This window comes from Rhipicephalus sanguineus, chromosome 4 (genome assembly GCF_013339695.2).
Source record: "Rhipicephalus sanguineus isolate Rsan-2018 chromosome 4, BIME_Rsan_1.4, whole genome shotgun sequence".
Classification (NCBI taxonomy): domain Eukaryota; kingdom Metazoa; phylum Arthropoda; class Arachnida; order Ixodida; family Ixodidae; genus Rhipicephalus; species Rhipicephalus sanguineus.
In genome coordinates, this window is record NC_051179.1 from 57,135,179 (window position 1) to 57,160,003 (window position 24,825).

General features: G+C 45.0%; 1 protein-coding gene across 2 annotated transcripts in view; it reads right to left on the reverse strand.

Moving 5' to 3' along the window:
- The window catches only part of LOC119390031 (beta-1,4-N-acetylgalactosaminyltransferase bre-4), a 211,276-nt gene that overhangs the window by 175,860 nt on the left and 10,591 nt on the right, over positions 1–24,825 (reverse strand). The window contains exons 2-8 of one of the 2 annotated variants that reach the window (XR_007415758.1): positions 16,982–17,220; positions 16,714–16,894; positions 10,630–10,862; positions 7,437–7,621; positions 5,502–5,624; positions 3,642–3,737; positions 1,596–2,002 (exon numbers count right to left, since the gene is read on the reverse strand). Coding sequence is in view for 1 of the 2 variants with exons in the window: in XM_037657540.2 (XP_037513468.1) it covers positions 1,876–2,002; positions 3,642–3,737; positions 5,502–5,624; positions 7,437–7,621; positions 10,630–10,862; positions 16,714–16,894; positions 16,982–17,086 (1,050 nt within the window). In the remaining variant the exon portion in view is untranslated. Of the gene's footprint in view, positions 1–1,536; positions 2,003–3,641; positions 3,738–5,501; positions 5,625–7,436; positions 7,622–10,629; positions 10,863–16,713; positions 16,895–16,981; positions 17,221–24,825 lie in introns of those variants that run through there. The other variant, XM_037657540.2, reaches the window with a different exon arrangement.

The window sequence follows — 24,825 nt, forward strand, 5'->3', positions numbered from 1 at the left end:
TATTTTATTAGTTTATGAAACCCTCAGTGTCAACATTTATTACTGAGGCTAGTGGTAAAGCAAACAGAAAAGCGAAATTATAGATACAAAGAAGCAGTATGATGTTTCTAATTCTGGAAGAATAGTAAAAAATGTGTCAATATATATATATATATATATATATATATATATATATATATATATATTGCAGCGGTATAGGCTGATAAGTTGACGGTGGTTTCTTGGCCCGCGCTCGCTACAACTTGCACCGTCACGCACGCCAACTGGCTGACGCGGGCCAAAAAAACCACCGTCGAGCAACGGAGCCGGCGAGTCGCGGCCGCAGCTGATTTTGTTCGCTCGTACCACGGCTGAGGGCAGCATTCTCGCGGCGGGCGAATGCGCTAGTCACGTGGTTCTTTTTGTATTTCGCGGGCTTTCTGTGCAGCTTGGAAAAAATGGTATACGTGAAACTTGTTTTATCGCAAATAATGAAATTGGGGCTTCGGAAGACGCTCTCGAACTTTGCAAGCCGCATTTCTTGCTCACAGTCAATATTTATCAATTTATTTAAATAATCCTAATTAACAAGTTAGTTAATTACCAAACGAAAAATTGTCTGTAGTGCGCAAGCTGACTGTCAGCAATTTTCAAGTGATTTCACTCGCCTGCCTCTAATATTGTATTTTTAAACCCTTGGCTAAAGATAGCTGGGACACCCGGCATATATATATATATATATATTTGTATGGGTCATTCCATGCCAAATCACCCAGCGTTTTTCCGGCCATCACAAATATGGCTGAAAAAATTTCCACGCTTTTCTTGAAGTTCAAAACTCGTTCTGCTCGTTTATTTTTGTTGCCAAAAATTTTCGCGCCTCTTTGTGAGAGTGTGTAGTTTTGCGCCGACTGAGCTAAAGGGCATCAAATAACAATTTTTTTCAAAGAGTGTTTATAAGATGCACTCAATAAAATGGTATTCCCGGCAAGCTAATGAAGTGATGTAACTGTAAAAATAACGACTTATTTATGTATATCGATTCTTCGAGCGCTTTTCGCACGAGCAAAATTGAATAAAGTTGCAAAGTTTGATATTTTTTTCCAGGAACAAGGCAAACTCAAACGGTAGAAATTAATTATATACTGGAAGCCTGTTTGACAGACTGCAAAATAAAAATAATTTAGTCGCTGAAGGTTTAGCAAATCGCCTGAAAAAAAATTGCGAATTTCACTTTTTTTCAGAAAAGCTCTGTATTCATCGTCAAAAAACTTGCCTTGGTTTTCGGACTAAAAATATGCACGATACTTCATTTGAAAGCTCTATGTATTAGCTGAACATAGACAAAGTTACAAAAGGGTATTTTTTTTAACTTCAGAAATATTTTTTTGAAATTTTGTATCTCCACCAGCATTTCGCCAACGTAACTCAAGCGGCATGAAGCACTCGCAAAGGCAATCTTCAGCCCATGTCCACTGACCTGGGATGCAGACGTCAAACACGGTGCCATCTATGAAGTAATGGAAAAGGAAATGGGGTCGCTTTATAGACACTTAACTGTGGGGTTTCACGTGCCAAAACCACGACAAGTTATGAGGCACTCCGTGGTGGGGGACTCCATATTAACTTTTACAACCTGGGGTTCTCTAACATGCACCTAAATCTAAGGACGTGGGTGTTCTCTGCACTTCGCCCCCATCGAAACGCGGCCGCCATGGCTGGAAATCGAATTCGTGCCCTGTTGGTTAGCAGCACGACACCTTACGTGCTAAGCTACCGCGGTAAGCGACCGTTCACTCCTACTATACGAGTGAACCACCTGAACGAACATGATTATGTGAGCAGAACAAGCGGCATTACACCACAACAAAAATAAGTGTTGCATAAATGAGCTAATTAGTCTCCTAAATCCACCAGTATCCACGTGTAAAGCTTCTTGAACTCCATATTCATGACCTTGTACTTCACGCTGTTCAATCCATCTGTCATGTACCGATCTTTCCACTTCTCAAGGATGCCATGTCTAGAAGTGAAGATAAGAATAAAAAAGATATGAAAGCACAGCTTCCATGATGTGCGCAGGTAAGAAGCATGCATGTACTAAAGGAAGCAAAATGGAATGTGAACTAGAAATTACCTAGTAAACACCTGTACAATATATTTCTTAACTAAAAACCAGGAAGGACCGTCTTGAACATTTGTTCTTCATACGGTGAAAAAAATGTACAGCCTATCATAAAGTGTGCAAGCCGAAATTCATGCCTATTTTGCACAAAGCAGCGAAAGCTGAATCCAAAGCATTCTTTGTACACCTACCGTGTTCGCGTTTCAATTTTCTGTCCAAGCACCGCTAGGCAAGCGTGTGTGTGTGTGTGTGTGTGTGTGTGTGTGTGTGTGTGTGTGTGTGTGTGTGTGTGTGTGTGTGTGTGTGTGTGTGTGTGTGTGTGTGTGTGTGTGTGTGTGTGTGTGTGTGTGTGTAGACGGGCAGACATGAGAATTGATGGACGGGGACATGCCGCAGCAGATCTGTTATGGTCCAGCTGCGCTACGGAAGCGTTAACGTCGCAGATCGCCTTTATTTACAGCGGTGTACGCAGAGTCCATCATGCCTGGCCTGTAGGTACCGCAGTAGAACGCTTGAGCTTTTTTGGGTAAAACACCCAATTTTACGCAGCTGTCACTCCGTTCTGCGTAGCCAATTTTAGCAACTTCATATCAGACGAACAGGACTCAACGGCTCCTCATTTAGTCGAAAGCCTTATGACGAGTCTGGTAACGAGCCTTACGGTGGGCCTGGTGTGAATAACTGGTGGGCAGTACAAAAAGGCACACGAACCACACAAAAAACGATGGGGCGTGCGAGAGAGCGAGAGAGAGAATAAACGTTTATTTTGAGCAAGCGCACTGTGCGCCCAAGATGGGCGGCCGAATATTCGAAATTTTGAATAGTCGATTCGAACAGTTGTTATTCGCTTTGATTCGAAAAAACACATTTACTATTCGAAATATTCGAACACCCCGAAATTTCAAAATCTATTTTAAGCTTGCTGCGAGGAAAAGGAAAGTCTGTGCGTGTAACATTGGCCGTTTTAAACTCTTCTAGAATGCATTCCTATATTGCAAGAGGAGTTGCGAAGTGCCCAGTACGCCATAATTCATCATTTTGCGAATTAAGTTACCCACTACGCGTCCGAAAGCAGTGCGTGTGCCTGCGCAGCTGCACACTATCCTAATGATGTTACTTATGATGATAATTAAGCATGCCTCAGATCTCTGTGATGGGTTGGCCTTTAAAGCACGCACTCCTTGCGCAATTCACACGGTGTGACACCTGGTGCGATCGTACGTTTCTGCTACGCAATATTACATGCGTTAAGGAGACTGCTCGCACTAAATGACGCTTGCATGGGCTTTTTTTCCGTAATAGTTTTAAGCACAGACGTGGTGCTATGCTGGAACAGCTGCTCGCCATGCAGATGGCCTAGATTCGATTACGACTCGGACCTATGATTTTTATTATTGGCCTCCATCGCGATTTTTTGCTCACGTACAACGCCGAGTTTTCGCTCACATACAGTGCCGCCGACAACGACAATGGAATTCTTGCGACCGAGGCTGTTTAACGCAATCGCGTCAAAACAGAACGCGACAGAACTCATCACCTGGCCTCATTCCTCTTGCTCCTCGCATGGCTGAGAGACTTGTACTTCGCGATGTCCGCAGGCCGCCTAAGAATGGTCTGGTTGATGTGTTTCAACCTGTGCTCGAAAAAAAAAATAAAGGAATTGAAAATCAGAATCACGTAATTCGCCAGAACAAATATGAAGCAACGTTATAGGCACAAACAGTTGACCTCGCTGTTCTCGCAAGAACTCCTATAGTTACTGAGTGGCGTTCACATTTAAGCATCCAACTACGTAGCGGACATGGTAAGAGAGTTGCTTTGAGATTTAAGCATCCAACTTCGTTATAATAGAAGCTTGAGCGAGCTTCTAGGGATTCATATTTGTAGCAAATGTGTGCGCTTCGCGATGTTCGGACGATAGACGAAAGTAATGAATGAATGAAAAACCTTATTCTATAAAAGGAATGCTTCCGGCGAAAGTGGAGCCCTCAGTCTGGGGCCCCTGTGGCCTCTGCCGTCTTGCGAGCTCTGTCGATGAGCTTGAGCTGTTCTTCGGCCTTGGAGCAGGACAGCGCAGCTTCCCGCTGCTCCGGTGTTGGTGTGTTGTTTATTGGCACCACGTTTGAGTGTTGGCAGACCCATGTAACGTGATAAAGCGTTGGGTGTTTCTCGCATAGCGAACATTTGTTGTCATATGTCGCGGGATAGATTTTGCTGAGTAGACTCAGATTTTGATACCTATTAGTCTGCAGCTGTCTGCAAGCAACCGACGGCTCTTTAGTGAGGTATTTGCGGAGAGTAGGGTTCTATCGCCCAAACATCGTGAAGCTCGAGCACTTACAATCATGAATCCATCTACGCAGTGGACATTGTAAGAAAAGACGACAGTCACTTGGCGATCTTTTCACGACGCGGATATTTTTGAAGCACAATGGTCTTTAAAATCTCACGCGGCTGAGACTCGGTGTACGCGAAGATTCGATGAGTCCTTAACGTGAAATGGTGCACCGCGACAAGGGACGCGCTGCCGTTTTCAATGAACAACGCACGACAAGCTTGTCTTGTCTTTCAGGCACCAGGGCATACCTTGCAGAGTAAGTGGGAGCTTCATTTCAGAATTTGTAGTGGGTCAAGTCGTAAGACACGATGTTCCCTACTTTTGGCAATGCAGTCCCAATCCAATGTACGACGAGAGACACTTAGCGAATGTCGCTGACAAGTGCACTGTGTACGCAAGCTTTCACCGTAACGCCGACTGGCAACACCTTCCCTCTATTTCACTGCTATGGGCAAGTATTTCCGCTTTTTGCGTGCTGTATAAAATGTATTATTTACGCTCACCACATTCTTTATTAAATAAACAGCAGGCGACGGCATAGCGCCTATTACAAACACGCTCTCAAACCCGCACTCTTGTAATCATTGGATCCCAGAACCTTACTCAGATAGGTGTAAAGACTGCAATCAGTGGGCGGAGCCCAGATACATAATCCAGACTTGCCCTAACATAGTAAAGGGCCTTAAGAACACATATATGAACACGACGCAGGGGGAGACCGTGCGGCTTAGCTCAGACAGCGAGGACCAACTACAAGTCATCGGGCTAGCCGAAGATGTCGCTAGGACCCAAGAGCTCCAACCTTAACTTTGACCAAGTATGCCATAATTCAAACCACGGGCACGTACTTCTAACCAAAGAAAATACTTTGTTTGTCTGTTAGGCTTTTATTAAAACAATTCTTCTTTCGACAAACCGTCCTTCTTGACAGTCAGGAAGACACAGTTAAAACATTCTTGTGGACGCTGTGGCTGCCTATCGATTTCAATATGTGATATTGAGACCCGCTTCCACTGTTGTGATAGATTTTGCTACATGCTTAACGGCAGATGCACAAACCTGAATGACATGTCGTCGTCCTCTCCTCCCCAGCCCCAGTAGAGATTGGAGTAGCCGTTGACCCTTAGCATTAGCTCTTTGCTCAATGCGCTGACTCCGCCGAACATCAAAACGTAAAAGAACCTGGAAAAAGCAAAAAAAAAAAGTTTGTCCTTTTAGCACTGCACACTCCTCACGTAATGGAACGTAGCATCTAAACAATATGTGTCACAACATCTATGCGCCACTTGAGATAACCACATCATATCGTTAGGGATGTGGCCTCTCAAGGTGGTGTTTGCTCTTATGCAATTGTGCAAGCCAGCATTACGTTTATGTGCCACGAAGTAAGGCGGTGGACACGAAAGCACGTGCAGTATTAGCCCTAAACTGACGCGTTTAAATGCGTCTGTACTGTACGTCATAGTGTACGTTACGATAAATGCATTTGGTGCATGCTCTGTCTCCGGCCAAATATTGAATTTTGAACGCATGTCTCGGAGTAATAAGATTTTCGTAGGGGGGTTGGTGATAGGCCACAGCTGAACGCTGTGCCCAAATTGTTCTTTTTTTTGTCAGTGCAAGCAGGGTCGTATGTTTCCCATCTTCCCGGTTGATCGTGAACGGGTTGACCCAGCCGGCATGGACTGAAGGTGAAAAAGAGGGGGAGGGGGGGAGGGGATAGTAAGGCCGGACTAACTGCGCATAGAGATCAGCACACCGAATCATTGTAAAAGAAATATCAGCAGCAGAGAAACTTTATTACGTGCGGAAACCGGACAGGCTCCTACACCATATTCTAAAATCATCGTAACATTTACAATTTGGATGTTCTTTCGCGCCAGGTTCATTCCAGCAGCATACTGCCGGCCTTTAAAGATGTGATGCCGCTAATTATGGCTACCAACTCATGCGGCCCGTGGTGCTGGAGTATGGCGGAAGGTGCACAAACTAGCAGAATGAACTTTACTAAGTAGAATAATGCAGACATGTCATATGCATTTTTTTATTTCGCTACGGAGGAGCTGAAATGCGGACACACTAGCTAAGCGCGCCGTAGAACATGTACGCACGGACCTTTCTTTTTAAGCATACACTTCCTGATACTAACGTGAGATGGCAGACAGCGCAGTTAAGGAATAAAAATCCCTGGATCTTTTTTTTATAGGCCGCTGTATGAGAAGTTGGGAGAATTCTAAGAAAGGTCATGCGTCGTCGATGGCGCTAAAAAAAATATCAGGTCAGCAAAACAAGGCGTCGCTTCGCGAAGAAATAAATTACACTTACGCTGTTTTGTTTTTCGTCGTCACAACAATGTTATAGCAATAAACATCGATATTATAGCAACATTATAGCAATAAACACCTATAGCGTACTTGTTGGAGCTTACTCTTTTCAGGGCGTAGCGCTTTGGGGGTCCGGCTCGCCGTCCATCGACTATCTGATGTCGCATGGTCGCGCAGTGGTCAATACAGGCCTGAAGCAAGGCTATCAATGTTCAAGACCAGTGAAAATAAACTAGCAAGGTCTAAAATAATATAAACGACAGAAATCGCCAAGAATAATCTTAATAATTTACCTAAAATCGCGAAAAATGCTTCAGAAATATCCGGCTGATACCGGCGCCGCGCGAGCGAGGGTGCCACCGCCTCGGCAAGCGTGCGATTGCACAGGGAATCGCTGGGTTGCCCGTGCTACGCACTCCCGCAGGTTTCACGGTGGTGGAGCTGCATTAAGCGCGGAACTTAGTGCGAAATTTAGAACTACACCAGGGCCTAGACAAGAAGGATATAAGCGCAGGATTTCTTTATTTTCCGTGTAAGCCCATTTCCTTGCTTCTATCTGTATGCATGGTATCGAGAGACGTATAGAGCACAGAATAAATACAAAACGTTTATCGAGTGCCTTGCGCCGTGTGAAGTTCAGTTATTCTAGCTGGAGCAAGAGCCATCTCACCCTGGTCGGTTGTCAATCCAGACAGACATGTGCCGCGGCTGCTGAGGGCAAGTGTAAACGTTCCGGTCATCGACTGGCACCAGGTCGATATCGTGGAACACGAAGCATTGATAGTCGTACAGTGCAGTTGATTGGAGGAATCCAATGTTTAGCAGCTTGGCTCGGTTAAACTCCTTAGTGTCACCCTAAAAATGAAAGTAGACGTGTAATGTTTACTCAGCGCGTTGTCAATTTCGTGGTGCACTTCGGGAAAATAATTAAGACTAGCGAAGTAATTAAGACAAGAGTCGGAGCTGGCGGTAGCAGGAAGAATCTTGCTTATTTGGTTTATAGTTCACATTTAGTCAGTCACTCGCTGAGTAATACAAAGAAACTAATGCAGTTCTGGAAATGAAAAAGATTCACTGATTTCCGAAAGTGCCGGAAAGTGTGTTCGAGGCCCTGCAAAAAGAAAAAGAAAAAGAAAGAGAAGAACCAGCATCGTAAAAAAGCTACGTCCAACGCATTTGCAGGTCACTACTTCCCTTCGAGTCACTACACATTTCTCATCACACTGTTGTCATTCCGTCGTCATTACGCCATTTTGGTTATGATTTCGTGTTCGCCATCGTCATTTTTTTCCCTTTGCATCGCACCATACTTTCCGTGCACGTTAAAAAAGCCCAGGTGGTCGAAATCATCTGGAGCCTTAAACTACGGTGTCTCTCATAGCCTGGTTCGCTTTGGGTCGCTAAACCCCATGAACAAATCAACCATAGTCTTGGTATGACCACCCCACGCTGCATTGCCTTCCACCAAGACAGATCGACAGATATTAGCGCAGCTACCGTCAAACACCTTTATCGACACCACCAGATCTTTCCGAGTCTTGATAGTGTATCTAATCGAACCCTTCTTCTCTCACAACATAAGCGTTTCTTCTGCGAGTGTCGCGCGCTCCATCGCGCTGACGTGCACGCATTCGGCGTTAACAGTTTGGAGACCTCTAGGTCTGATGACACATTGAATTTCTCAGCACTTTGTGGCTGCACTAGGTCGACCTGCACAGTACACGTGGCTGGCGCGTTTTAGAACAGTCCGGAAATCTAAATTCAGGGCTGTCTGTCTAAGCAGCAGGAGTTCTCAGCTTTTAACAGCGAAGCGGTTTAGGCTGGAGGTTAGGCCGTTCGCTGTGCGCAGAAAAACCTCGCCGAGCTATGACGTCACCATGCGTCGCCTAGCAACACGTTGGAGGAAAGAAAGGAGGACGAGAGTAGAAGAGAAGTGGAGAGGGGGAGAATAAATAAATAAAACGAAATAAGATTTCTTGGCGAGGCGTCATTCGTAACCCGGCACCCAAGGCCCGAAGGCGAGCGTCGTAGCTACTCGGCTATCCAGGCACGCTAGCGTGACAAGCATTTATGGGAACTACGTGATTGCGTTGCTATGCGCGAGAGAACGAGAAAAAGATAGAGAGAAACATAAGGAAAGAGAGAAGGAAAGAACCACGAAGAAAAAGAGTGAAACAGAGAAAGAAAGAAAGAAAGAAAGAAAGAAAGAAAGAAAGAAAGAAAGAAAGAAAGAAAGAAAGAAAGAAAGAAAGAAAGAAAGAAAGAAAGAAAGAAAGAAAGAAAGAAAGAAAGAGAAATAAGTAGATAGAGGGAGAGCCTCAACTTGGCTTCCGCAGGCTTATACTGCCCCTCCCTATGCTTATGTCGCTATATCTAGGCATTAACTGGCTATCTTTAGGCTAGGCTTGGCTGATACGCTAAGGAAGGCCGCCCAGCTATGTACCTTCAGGCTTTGCACCATCAGTGCAAAGCTGCCATAATTATTTCTTGTCTCTTGTGGGTCCACAAACATTTGACGCTGACTGCACGTTATTATCTGCGTTTATGTTCTTTCTCTTTCTATGGTGTCTTCTTTTATTTAAGTTCATTTTATACCGTGAATCCCAGCAGAAGATAACTACGCGTTCTGCGCACTGGCTCACCTCTCGGTATTTTCTTCATCTTCCCGGTCGACAACGTTCTTCACTTGTTTCGGCAATAGTTTACTTTTCCGTTCAGTTACCCAGAAAGACACGACGAATCTCAATAGACTGATGAAGCCAGAAGTTGAACGAAGAAAGAAGCGTGAATTGATTGACGAGTGGCTATGAAGTGGGATAGACGCGTATGTGCACAGAGTATTGCATGGCCATGTCCAATGGTGACCGCCCACAGATGAGTCCAAGCTGCGAGTTTACTAGGGATGTTGCGTTGCCGCGTTGCGTTCCTGGGTTACACTGTGTTTCTACCACTCAGAAACACAGTGTGATCAATGAGTCGTTCAGACAAAGCAATACACTGAAGCAGCACCGTTATAACTGGACAACAAGCCCAGAGCTATCAATCTAACATACAAAACAGGAGTGTCTAAATCAGGGGCTCAAACACGCGGTCCTCGGGCCGCATGCGGCCCGCGGCTTCTCACGAAATAAGTTTTGTGACTATGCCAAATAGTACCCGCATTATTTACTCGTCTATTCCAATTATATCGCTTTGTTTGGCTAAACGGCAGAGACGGGACTGGTCTCAAGCATTATTTCTTTTATGCGTGTGGGGCGCGCCTTGCTGTCACCATGAATTGAAACACCAGCGTGGAACGAAAAATCCATGTTTCGGAATCGGCGTCAAGGTTTTAGTGATTGTGGAAATCAGTATCGATATGTTTCGTATCGAACCTGATGATAAACGACATCGCGACGATTCCCCTACTCTTTTACAGCCCCGACTTGGCAACAGCCGACCATTTTCTATTTCCAAAAGTCAAATGCACCCTCAAAGAACACCCCTATGGGACCCTAAGTGCCTTCAATGAAGCTTGTACGTGTGTCCTTAAAAGTCCTTCCGAAACCCGCCTACCGCGGAGTCTTCGAGTCGTAGAAAAGCCGCTGGCAAAAGCGTGTCGAGGCTCAAGGGATGTATACGTTGAAGGAAGACTTTTGAGGCATTATAGCGATATCTGTAATAAATCTACTTTTCCGTAACCTTACCTGATACTTTTTATAGAAACCCTGTAAAAGAAGGTTATATAGCAAGCACTTTGCGAACTATCCAGAGAGGAGCGCAGGAATCGGTGCTAACTCGTGTTCCTCAGAACTCATTTCCTTCTTGTCTGATCGCGAGTTGCACGCTGCGATCACTGCGGGAGACTGAGAAGCACAGCTTACCTGCTCGATGACGAAGACACCGTAGTCAATCTGCTGCCTCGCCAGAACCCGATGAATGTTGTATATAAATATCCTCAGGTGTTCTTTCCGGTTTCGGTATGGTATAAGAATAGCAACCCTGTGCCGGGATGTGCATTCCTTTGGCCGGAAGTGGCCACCCGGCATTACGTCAGGAAACTCGTTTTCCACCGCGTCTAAGGACGGTACGTCCATCTTCGTGGGTATGTAGCCAACTGAAATAGCGAATGCGAAACAAGCACGTCACGATGGGATCGTTATTCAGAGATATAGAAAACATGAAAACATGACAATGACGCGTGAGAACCGAGAGACAGCTACATTCATCAAAGAGTAGGATGGCAGGCGGGCTGGTGATGTAAAGACGGTGCCAAGCAGGAGAGTAATAGCTATTGGCATTAGAGGGACACTAAAGGTAAATGTTAAGTCGACATTGATTGTTGAAATAGCGTTCCAGAAACGTCGTAGTGCTTGTTTCGTGCCAAGGAAGTACTTATTTTGAATGAAAATCACGTTTTAGTGGTCCGCACAGCGTTAGCGCGCTTCAAATCGCGCGCCTGAAAGGACTCCTGACGTAACATTTGCCTAGCCCAACGATGCCTGTATTTACTGCCCGGCAGCCGACGCTGTAGTGTCTGCTCTAAAGGCCACATTGCGCAACATCACATGGACCCGGCATTTTGTCGAAGTTTCCGTTAGAGCGACTTTCACGAGCGTGCAAGGCACACGCAGCAGTACGCGATAACGAAACCACCACTTAGACGCGACCGCGCGAAAGGAGCGCAACCCTACGAAAACGGAATTTTTGCACAACCCGCGCCGAAGTCGCCGTCATGTCCCGGATTTATATATATATATATAAAGGCACAAAGGAAAAATACAGCAGAAGAAAAAAATTACGAAGCACCCGACAGGGGATTCGAACCAGTGACCTCTCGCTCCCCAGCGCGCTGCGTTACGCAACTCAACAACGCGCCGTGCATGCGCCGGCAAAATAACGGCGGGCTATTAATATACACCATTTACCGCCGGTGGTGAGCAGATCTCGGAGGAGCTTGAGCGTATTTTCTATCACGGAACGCTCCTACATTTACATTTTCTTTCAATTTGAAAACTGCCCTTCAGACGCGCACGACAAAGTGGCCCCTTTCTGTACCCACTCGTGATGTGAAACGAAAAAAAAAACGAACACCGGGCACACCTTACGCCAGACGTCCCGTGTGGCAGGAGACGCAGAGGGGTCACTCCACGCGCCGCAGTTTAAAAGAGAAAGAAATATCTAAGAGCATCTTATTCTTCACTGACGACACTTGCAGCGCGTTGCTCAAGCACAAAGACGCAACAACTGTGACATTTGTTTGTTCACGCTTGTCCTGTGTATACCATGTGTGTTCTTTTTGGGCGTCCTTCTTTGTGCTTCAGCGGCGCGCTGCAAGTATCGAGCTGCTTGTCGTTCTTCGAGTGACATTCCAATTTTTTACTATCGCATTCATTGCTTCGCCCTTGCGGCGAAACAGTGACTTTTTTTCGTGAATCAAACAGAAACGCACAAGCAGCATTCTATCATGTCTTAGAATGCTCGGAATGTTAATTTTTTAAAATCTTAAGTAGCTTGAATACTAGTGATAATTTGTAGTCGGGACTCTTGACGTCATCGGGTTCGTTCTAAAACGTCCCACTGGTGGCGCACACATTGTCCTACGTTTACCTTAATTTCTCGATTACTAGAGCGCTGCTATTGATAACATTTACGTCTTAGACGTTCTCAAACAATGGCCTCTCACTCTGACGTAAATTTTAATTTGCCGTTAGTGTCCCTTTAACTACCCGAGCTGTAGCCTCACACTTGAGCGATGGCACTGCCCACAGCACCCTGTGCATCGTATGCACGTGCAGCTACGCTGACCTTTACGTAGCTATAGGATGCCTAATCACGCGTTATCTGTAATACTGTGGGCGTGCCTGAAGCTCGGCGTTAAAGGTTGATACACACTCGCGCTCGTCAGCAGCCGGCCCTAGTACAACACTCCTATACTCTCACAGATTTCCTAGCTTTCCTATTTTTGGTAGATACTTGCCAAGCATGAGGAGAGGTACGATACGAGCCAGTATCCTGCAAGGCTCCTGGCGACCACTCTCTCAACTAGCTTTTGACATGGTATGAAATCGCATGTTCGCCTTGTGCCATATATGTCATAACCGTATAACCGATGCAAGCAGGGCTCCCAGGAGAGGACGCTTTGACAACCCTGTCCTTTCTCTGCTAAACCTTGTTCACAGACTCAAGGAATATCTCAGGGAACGTGTTGACGATCGCTCCAATCTTCTGTACTCGTCGGGGCCAAATGGCGCGCTTCTTCGCGGTAGTGATTTCGAAGGATAAATCCTGCGCCATGTCAAAATCGTTGATGTTGAGCTATGCTGCAGCAGTATCGATACGGCGCATTTGAGTGGACGACCTCCTAATTCCCAGGTTTTTATTGTTTATATGTGTAGAGAAACTTTCTGGGTATATATTTGGAGCAGAAATCTCGTCGATGCCTCCTGCCTTAAGTATTCTCGCGATGTTAGAGATGTATTTATATTCGTCTAGCACCACGAGTGCCATCAACAGCGACGTCGTACGAGCACGTCTCTCGCAAATGTGTGATGCATCGCCTCCTACTCATCGTCAGTTCTCTGCGCACTTTAAAAATGGCTTGAGTTTCTTAACTTTCATTGTTTTTCTCGGCTAAACGTACTTGTCGTCAGCGATCCTACGTCAGTCGTGGTAAATCTGAGTCGTTATATAGAGTTCTAGTTAGGGCAGCGAACTGCCGTTCTGAGTACATATATCACGCGGAACATTGATATGCGGCTTCTGCATGCGTCAACAGTACAACGACTCATGGTTTCTGGAGATCGGGCCACAGCAGGTGTGAGGCGCAAAGAGACCACAGTGTCATCTAGCGCGCTGAATCGCGCCTTATATTGCTGTTTAGGTTATAAAAATCTTAAGGTAGCCTAAGGCGGTCTGAAAAAAAAGAGTAAAAAACTGAATCGCACACGTTCTTTTAGATTATGTCGAAGTATAGTTCAATATATTTTGGTGTCTTTCGGCTCCATTCAGTCATTCATGTAGCTTTCATTATACTAACAGTCGCAGTAAAGTTCTTGCTAATAGTTGTGCTCGCATTAATGCGATACTGAGTTATGTGACCGACAGAGATATATATAATATTATCGGTACGTGAACAATTCTAACGCAATTTTGTGGTTGCTGTCTCGGTACAAGAAGAGACGGAGCTTTTCTTTCGTTATTGGTGTTTGCATGATGACGACAACCAGCGAAAGCACGGCCGTTTTTGTACTTTCTTTTCACCAGCTTCCTATGCGTAAAAGTATGACGTGCAAGTAACCCTCGGTACCCGCACTTCCGTCGTGCTTTGAATGTTCATGTGTTGTTTTTTTTTTTCATTTATCGCAGCACAGTTCTGTGACTGCTTTAGAGAAAGACGCTCCGAGTACCGGCTGACCTTTACTTTAACCGCAGATTCACGCATGTAAAAAGTGTATGATTCACCTTTGCTGCAGTTCCGCCGCCTTTCGTCGAATCTTGTTCCCTTCGTCTTCGATACTATACTTTGATCCTCAGTACAGAAAACGTAACACAGAAAAGCATACTTTCTAAATCTTCATGATTGTCCGAACTTGATAATATCCTACACTTTGAATATTAATACGAAGTGCAATGCGGTTTTTCAAAAGCATGCACGGACCATTTCCTCAAGTGGCGTGAAGCTTTATCTTACGCAGTCCTAATGCCTCACAGAAAGTTGAAATGCGAGCTGCACTTCCAGGTGCCGCGCCCGTATTCTAATAACAAGAATAACTGATTCGACGCCACTAATTTTAATCTACGTGGTCATATTGAAATGCGATGCTAGGCTAGTGTTCTGAATTTCTAATATTAATGAGGTAGTTCCTTCTATTCTATACGTATTCGACTCGATAAATCGTTGAGCTTTGATATTTGCATATATGAACACGTTGGCACTCCGCTGCACGATCTCATTAAGGCAGGCGGCATGTAGGCGGCGTTCTCTATCCAGCAGCATCTGCAAGGCGTCTGCACTGGCTAAAAGAGACCGCCGTACGCACGTGCTATACGCACTATCGCAGGTGTTTTTGTAGTGTGCGCAGTGAGCACGGTTTCTTGATTCGCTTTCCCGGCGGCAGGGCTTACATAGGGGCCTCTTTGCAGGAACATAAATGAAAGGGCACAAAAGTGCAACTACGTCACCAAAGCCACAGCCTGCGAGCGCTCGTACATTGTCGTTCTCATCTCGTGCCCCGTCATGTGCGCGCTCATTTTTTAAAAACATGCGTAGTTTCCAACTCGCCCACCTCTCTACTTTCCTGCCAATGTTTTGGCGATTAAGGCTAAATTTGAGAATTGTGAGTGCATACACAGTCCTGGCAATATAGCCCCGCCTAACGCTCCTTTGTCAACGTGACTGGTCTAATAAATCAATACGCATATATACGCCGATGCCGCATTACATTCTAAGTAAAAAATTCTGCCAGCTCCTCACTAGTGGTGCCAAGCCTGAAGGAGGAGGAGCCTTCCTTGTTTCTCTTTATTTTTTTTTCTTTCTTCCTTCTCCGTCTTCCTCTTTCTTTCTCTTTCTTGTATCTCTTTTTTGTATCTATCTCTTTCTATTTCATTCTTTCTATTTCGTTCTTTCTCTATTTCTTTCTCTTTCTCGCTTTTTCTGTCTGTATTTTTCTTTCTTCCCTTTCTCTCTCTCTCTCTCTGCTTCTTTCTCCATCTTTCTTTGTTGCCCTTAATTTCTCTCTTTCTTCTCTTTCTCTCTTGCTCTCGGTTTTTTCTATCTCTTTTTCCTGTTTCTTTCTTTCTATTTGTTTCTATGCATTTCTCTGTCTTTCTATCTTTTTATGTCTTCATTCCCTTTACTTCTCTCTATTACCCTCTTTCTCGTTCTTTTCTCTCTTTGCTCCCTCTTTCTTTCTTTCCTTCTTTCTCTCTTTCACTTCGCCGAGCATAATTTTCATTCAGTGCTCGCGCCTGCTGTACTCAGTAGTGGGGATTGCCCAATTGCTGTGGCGCACACCGATCTGTGGAGTTTTGCGCGACGGAGCACAATAAGTTACCGATAACTGAAACAGCTTCGCTGCGAAGAAAAAAGTCATCTGACTCTTTTCGGCCAGTCCTGCCTTGCCACGTATATGACTCTCTTTAAAGAGACACGTGAACTCTCTTTATTATACTCTCTTCGGAGAGTCGTGGCACCCAAAGGAGAGTTGATAGGTGTCTTTAAAGAGTGTCATATACGTGGCAAGGGAGGACTGTCGTTATTAAGCGTCGTGATGTCGCGACGACTACACCCACGTGATCGTTGTATTGCTTCCTGCATTGTGGAAATGTTTGCATTAATTACGCATGTATTATTTGCACTCGTGAAAATAAAGCTACTTATAAGTATGTAACTGCGCGTGTCTCCTTTCCTGTTCTTCATACGCTCTCCCTGTTAAACGCTCACCTGGAACAAAAAATTAACTTTCCCGTTTGCAACTAAGAAAAAGAGAGTTGAAATAACTGTCGTGTATCTATTTCCGCAGAGTCAATTGAGCGCGAAGATGTTACACCCTATTTTGAGTTCCTGTTCTTTCATGAGAATGTTATGCAAATATAAATCAGTAAACTGCAAGCATCATTGCCGTCATCACCGTAATTTTTTTTTGCTTGCTGCACGACAAAGACATCTTTCAATCATCCCTGATTAACCATATCTTGCGCGAGATGATTCCATTTAATCGTCCTGCATTTAGCACGCTGAATAAAGATTGAACGTGGAGCCCTAACTGGGCTATATAATTTATGACGTAATTCTAATCGGGCGCTCAAGAAAAGCAAAGAAAGCTCGTTTCCACAACGGATATTTGTGTAAGTTAATGAGATAACGGGAGGGAAACACTGCAGAAAACCTGACAGACAAGTTACAGTGACTGCATTTCACCAGTGCGCCACTTTTGAAGTCGATTCTCGAGCACACTCAGACTCACCCAGATTGGGGGATACAAGGGGACACAACTCAGGCACAGAAATATTTGTTCGTAAACTGTCACTCAACACATCTTTTGGAATCCCGGTGACGGCATGTCTTTGATTCCGGGTCGGGGTCGTTTCGCGTTGAGCAGCAGTAGCCACTTTTCTATCCACCACGAAAGGGCCTTGAAACATAGCCTGTGGGATAGACGTGCGCATGTTGGAACTGTGTCGTAGATTAGGATTCCCAAAAAGACCTGCTGTGAGATAAACGAATCAACGTACCCTGAGACCTCCTTCACCATATCCACTCATGTCGAAGCAGACATCGACGAGTACGAATGTCAGAACACAACCAACGGCTAGCTTGAAAATCAGGCTGCGGGCCATTGCTCCTAATGCCCCCGCTATTCGGTAACGTCTAAATGGGACCCCGTCACCTCTCAAGTTACAGTTGTCGATGTCTCCTGAAGTGAATCATTACAGTCTCAAATGTGGTTTTGTCATCAAGTGGACCATCGCATCTGCAAACAAACAAAAAAACAAACAAACAAACAAAGGCGTGAAAGTGTCATTTGTTCATATTGCGCGCATGTATGTTCGCAAGCATCAGGACTTTCAACACCATCTCTAATTAGGTTTCTCAAAGCAGCTCCATCGTCTACTGACCGACAGGTGTATCTAGCGACGTTTCAATGCACGATTTCGAGCACGGATAATGAAAATGTAAAAATAAAAGAACTCTCCAGCCACGTTTTGTCTTCAGTTTTTTTCATTTCAAAGCTGACCCTTCGTTTCGATACTCGTTCGGTTCCTTCTTCAGGGGGCCACTCCCCTGAAGATTAGATAGATAGATAGATAGATAGATAGATAGATAGATAGATAGATAGATAGATAGATAGATAGATAGATAGATAGATAGATAGATAGATAGATAGATAGATAGATAGATAGATAGATAGATAGATAGATAGATAGATAGATAGATAGATAGATAGATAGATAGATAGATAGATAGATAGATAGATAGATAGATAGATAGATAGATAGATAGATAGATAGATAGATAGATAGATAGATAGATAGATAGATAGATAGATAGATAGATAGATAGATAGATAGATAGATAGATAGATAGATAGATAGATAGATAGATAGATAGATAGATAGATAGATAGATAGATAGATAGATAGATAGATAGATAGATAGATAGATAGATAGATAGATAGATAGATAGATAGATAGATAGATAGATAGATAGATAGATAGATAGATAGATAGATAGATAGATAGATAGATAGATAGATAGATAGATAGTCCAAAGGAAAGGGCACGCAGAGGAAAGTAGTGCACACCGTCGGTGTCCCATTCAGAATACTCACAGTGTTTCCCGGGATTCCACTTGCGCAATATGTGCAAACGGCCTCTTCATTCGTTGTGCGCGTCTCAATCGCAATATAAGCAGCTGTACTTTGCATGAGTTGCAAGAATTGTTCTGTGACGTTGGATAGGAAGACCGGGCTTTCGTGTAGGAAGACGTTGCCAAAAGTATTACAAAGTCAAGCAATCAAATAGCAGTGAGATGCCACCAGCTCCGCTGTTTAACTAGTCTTCGCGACGTGAAGTCAGTGAAGTTGCTTGACTTTTTTTTTCTAAGAGTGTACGCGAGCTACACTGACGAGTTAACCGTAGGAACGACGGCATTTAGGAAGCCTCTCCGCAGGATTTCTTCGGTACAAGAGGCTGTGTATGCTACGCTAACCCGCCTGCTGCGACGTCACCACCAGAAGCGTTGAAAGACTTTGACGTACTCGGTGTTTTCTTTCAACAGAGTTTGCAAAAGGCAAGTTCGAAGAAGAAGGTAATGAGTGGGGACGATCATCAATGTTGTCTAAATAATGTCGCAGGAGGATGAGGATGAAGAAGTTCGTGGCTGCTTTGGACGCATGTGCTTCTTTTTTACTATGCAGCGTAACTCTCCAGAAATTGTGTATCACGATGTTTTTCTGAATCGCGCGAAATTACTACCTTACGTCATTTTAAATTGGTTGTTGCAAGACTATCGAAATACTCTACCAAGGAATCTTGGTATTACAACGGAAGCTTCGCAATCTGAGGAAAGATCTGGCATCAGAATATATTACCCTGAACTTGACTGGTCTTTTTTAGTACGGCTCTGATATCCTTCCTGTCTTTCTTGCTGACCTCAGGGCAACAATATTAGCTTTACGTTAGTTAAGTTCTTCGGTTAAAGTACAGGCAAATATAACTGACTCAATATCTGCGTGCTCTTCTCTTTCCGCATGTGGTGACATACCTACACTGAAGCTCTTTAAATCACTGGTTCCCGTTCATTTTCAATGTATTAATTTAATCCGGGTACCTGGCCACAAACATTTGTTTTTAAATTAAATCGCGGATTCTCTCCCAAAGACGTCGCTTTTTGCATCTATCATTCGTGTTTTCGTACTAACAGCACACATCGCGACGGCGAGATTTCGCGTACTTGCATTCAGAACAAGTTTATCAGACTCAGTACTGACTCCTTCTCCGGAGTACAAGCACCTTTTATTTCCCTGACGCAGCGATATATCTAGCTCATGTATGATGGGAGGGGCCATCACGAAATTTTGTTGCCGTGTTACCTCCCTCAATTTTTACTTTAATAGATCTGGTTTAGTGACTCCCCTTTGAGCCTCTTCTGTAATCAGGGGGTCATTTCTTTCTATCCTCTCACAGGTTCACTACAGTGAGGAAACGAATACTGGTACCACCTCTTCGATGATGATGATGATGATGCTCCTGGGATGATGGCACCTACCCACTCAGGGGGATCGGCCAAGAGTCGGGCGGATCATAAAGTCTGAAAATTTTAAGAGCTAATAGACGTTACTGTATAAATTAGAACAAAGGTTTTTTTTTTCTTTTTCTTTTAGCCAGGCCTCGGATAACCAAAGCCGGTTCTTCTTTCTTTTGGGGCCGCTACTCTTGGATACAGCCAGAGGGATGTTTCTTTCGCCATTGAGGACTTTATCATTGCGACTAAAAGAATATCTCGCTAAATCCTGCCGGCTTTAAATATTTAATTACTGACAATTGGCAGTTCAAATCAATAGATTAAACAAGTATCGCATCTCGGAACTACACAATACAGAAAATATTGGAAAATTTAACTTACTACTCGGTCAATGCCCTGGAAAGAGTATGTGCCATGCTCAGAGGGCAACAGTAGCAACAACAAGTCAGCAGCCGTTCACTCCGAGGTGACTACAATGACCACAACGAAGCAACCACAATGCCCCCGCGATTCCTAATACGAACAGCGCAGACGTCACGGAGCCTATGGGCTTTCGCTTTTCGCGCCAGCGGGGACAGCAGTGCTTGTCACTGTTCTGCGAAGATGAATTAACGGGAACGTTTGTCAATAGTAAATTCCTACCTTGCCCCCTTAATAGAGTCGGCTTCGTAAATAATACTAAAATTCCGGTACAAGTGTAATTGTTAATTTCTTTAGGTAGGAGTGTGAGTTCACCTGCGCGGTTATCATTGTTCTCGACCTTCTTGGTTATGTAGCTAACAGTTTTTTTTTTTTTTTTTTTGGGGGGGGGGGGGGGGGGACGTCCAGAGGTTGGTCAGTAAAGTTCGCTTCCCGTATGTGACCTTTTGCTGTTCGTTCGAGTAGGACGAACAACGTTTGTCTCGTGGTTAATAAGGTAACGGGCTGTCCTGTCGAAACAAAATGGGATCATTTATCTTCGTTACTATGCTCAATTATGCCATTAAATCGTTACACAGGAGATAGTTACTGACTTCAACACCAGAAAAGAATACGTCGACTATGTGACAGTTGCATTTGCTTTACCCGACGACCAAACTCCTTGCTTCTGCTTCTTCTTAATTCGATGGAATGATGATTTTACTGACGCAAGAAAACAGGCTTGCCCTGATGGTGGGCCGAAATCGCACACAGCGTTTCTGCTCGGAGAAAGTTACTCGTTACAGTGGCATGAAAAATAGGGACACAAAGGACCGTTTATTTATCGTTACACGCAACTTTACCCATGCACCTCAACTTGCCATAAGCGGTATCTTGTTACGACTCTCGTGAAGCAGTTCGCGCACAGCTTCCCGAGCAAAAAAAAAAAAAGAGAAAGGATCAGTATGGGGATCATAGGCATGCGCAGAGATCTGCACTTAGACGAGCCGAAAGGAAAACCTACGCATTGGACGCAAAACTGTAAATGTAGCAATGACGCCCTTCTTGCAACTGCCTGAAATCGGTAACCGGCTTTCCGGGAATAAAGGTAGGAAGTAAACAGTTCTTGGAATGTAACGTCAGGCGGCGTCTCTGACCGCCATTGTCGTCAAATAGCAAGCATGAGCGGCCGTAACCCCGCAAGTTGAACAATGACGTCACAAGTATGACTGAGCAAAGGTACGCGCCACACCTGCCCCCTCTGCACCGACGCCTGTGATGGAGATTACCCATGAGCAGCTCATGAATGATTAGGCTAAAAAAAGTTAACGGTGAGAATCTACAGCTGTTTTCTTCGTCCTATGCCACCCCAGAAGTAGCTTCGAAAGTGTGCTGGCATTTATTAAGTTCGTAGTGACGGCGAAGCTCTTCACCACACAATATCCCTCATACTACCCCTACTGTGGAGCGAGGCCCACAGTGTATTACTGCACCTGGGAATGTCGTCACCCCCCGGGCTGCCCCCCCCCCCTATTCCTTCACCCTCACCTTCCTCCTGGGAGACTTCACTGGCCAGCTCAGAGCCGCAGGAGCAGCGTCGGCTGTTACGGCGGGTACGTGAAGTGGCGCGAGCCAACGAGGCTCTGAACTAAGTAAGGGCGCCACCCTAAGTGAAAAATTTCTCATCTTTCTACAAACAATTTTTTTCTCTCTCTCGCTCTTTCTCGCTTTTTTGAAAGGTACTATGGTACATGCGTATCTTGACATAACATCGTTAATATGGCTAAGATATATTCTACTCAAAATAACGGAAGGAATTATTCTTCGACTACAAACGGACAAAAAAAAAAACTTACAGGGTCCTCATCCATTCTCCTAAGACCACTCGCGGGCGCAAGCCATCTTCTTGACAGTCGATGTAATGATCCTGCCCAACCCCCTCCAACAGCTTTCTGCACCTAACGTGGTTTAGCACTGCCTCCAGGATCGGAGGCATTGCGAGCTTTTTGCATCTCACCTGGTGTTGCGCTACCTCCATGATCAGCCTACCTTTGACTAGGCGACGGCGTCATGTGATGACGTTATCATACGACGTCACATTAGGTCACGTAATAGTGACGTAACAAATTTTGACGATATGTGACGTCGTGATGACGTCATAGGGTATCGTCATCATGTGATTATGATACTTTGCATCACTCGTGTTGACGCTGACGCCGGGAGACGACGGTCGGTGCCGACGGTCAATTTTCCCGTTTGTTGAGGCACCTAATGGGCCACGGATAAAAAAATTTTGGTTTAGGTTTTTTTTTTACTGCAATGTGTTGCTGGGGTCCTATCAGTCATAACACGGCACATGGCTTGCTCGAGCGCGCAACAGATAGTTAATTACAGTCTAATCGTTACCGATCAGTCTCAGTTTCGGTTTGGCAGCCGCTGGGTGCAACTAACACCATCTAGCGTGTGAAACTGCACACATAACTGTGACACACTTCCGCGCTGACTGCATCGTCTGCTGACGTTCTTTCACCTGCCGCATGTGCTGCGCCGTCATCGTAGTCGTTTCGTTATCATCGTCGCCTGGTGGCTACGACTTTCTTGATTGAGGCTTCCACACTTTCTGCCCATTCGTCTCGTGGGCACGGGCTCACGAGGAGCCGCCGAACCACAGCCTGCTGACGCAAGCGCGGCAAAAGCCCATTAGCGACTATGACGTCATGATACTAGCTGCGCCACCTCGAAGCTCGGTCGCATTGGTGACGTGTCGGAAGTTGCGGGTCATCTTCAGGCCACCTTAGATGATGCCAATGTCGCGAGGTGCGGCGTATAGCTCGGGATCATGCACTCGAACATCAAAATTTCTATAAATGTCCTCCCAAGCTAGATTCGCTGTTGAGATTTGGCAGATGATATACGCATGTTCACGGAAGTTGATACGGTAGGCTATCTTGTCCACGAATTTTGTGTCAGTAGCCCATGAAAGGGGCACTGCAACACATTTCCAAGAAATCAAGTAATCATTGAATTACTTCGTTAAAAAAGCTTATTGCCTAGCGCAGTGGTTCTCAAATGGGGGTCCGCGGACCCTAGGGGGTCCGCGAAGCCATTTTTATGATCCGCGAAACATCACCCCCTTTTTTTTTACATTTTTTGGAGTTTAGTCCGGCCGTGACTCATTTGGAGTTCTGGGACCTGCTTCCGGAACTGCCGCAGCGATCCGCAATCCGCACAAGGTCGTCTCGATCACCTCCTTTCCCCCTTCCCCACATCTTCCCGAACCACGTGTCTCGGTGCCCCGCAGCCGCATTATCGTATCAGGCGCTGCGCCGTGCTCCCGACCGGGCTGCAGAAATTAGGCGCCTTTTCCTCTTCAAACCTCTACCATTATTATCATATTTATTTATTTATTATTATTATCATTTTATTATTATTTTTTATTATTATCATATTTATTTATTTGGATACCCTAAGGGCCCGGTGGGCATTACATAGGGGGGGATTAATTGGAAGTGAAAGATACAGTCACAATTCAGGCATACAGTAATCGGAAAGGTAATACTATTAATACAATGCGAAAACGTCTCATTTGGAAGTGAGAGATACAGTCACAATTGAGGCATACCGTAATTGTAGAGGTAATACTATCAACACAATACGAAAACGTAAAGATAATTCAGGCATACAGGAAAAAAGAAATAATATAAATACAATGCCAACCACATGATTTACAAATATCAGGCATACAGGAAAAAAAAAGAAATACTATAAATACAATGCAATCCACATGATTTACAAACGTCAATAGCGTCGGGATGATTATTTTCCATGTTTGTACAGTTTCTGAGATCATCACAATGAATGAACCCAATGAATATCGCCATTGTCGCCTGGCATCAGTGGCTGTGCCGTGCAGTCTCGAAGCTACGTGTTCTAGGTCGCCTAGGTCGCGAAGCTACGTGTTCGTCTGAGTCGCGTAGCCATGTCCAAGTTACGTGGCTACAAAGAAAGTTATGTGAAGTTTGGCTTTGTCAATATCGGCGGCAAACCGCAATGCGTTTTGTGCGGTGAAGTACTCGCTCTAAGCTCCATGGTGCCGACGAAGTTGACACGCCATCTCCGGACAAACCATCCAAGCTACCAAGACAAGGACATAGAGTTCTTCGAAACCAATAAACGACAGTTGGAATCCCAAAAGCTGGATAATTCAAACAAGGTGAGGTCGAAATTATCATAACACAGTTTTACATTAGTTGCGCATACGATGTTCGCTGCGGCAGCGAGCCTCGATCGGTCGCCGAATGCTTGTTCAACGTGCTTTACGTTAGTTGCGCATACGAGGTTCGCGGTAACCACGACCCTAGATATGCGTAATGTTCGCTGTGCGTAGGCTGATCGGCGAGGCTCCTGCCTCACGGTTAGCTGGCAGATTTTTGTTGGTTCGCTTTAGTGCATGTGCCATCGACTTTCCACATGTATACAACGCGTCGCGGGGTGGGGAAGGCGACCGGTTAAGGCACCAGTTTTAGACTGTCGATGCAGTGTTTGTAGGTTCGGTTCAGCGTACAAAGTTAGACTTTCGTTTCAGCTGGCAAGCTCTGCAGATGCTATCAAGGCAAGCTACATGCTCAGCTACCACGTGGCCAAACAGATGAAGCCTCACACCATCTGCGAGACTCTGCTTATGCCCTGCATGAAGGACGTCGTCGGTGCTGTCATAGGGAAAGAGTATGTGAAAAAACTGGACAAAATACCGTGCTCGAACGACACCGTGGCACGGAGAATTAGAGAAATGGCGTCTGATGTGCAGGACCAAGTAATTGATAAATTGAAGTCCGCTGGGAAGTTTTCCCTCGCCGTCGATGAAAGCTGCGACGTATCCGGGAGTCCACAGCTTATAGTGTTTGTGCGCTTTGTGAATAACTCTGTCATTGC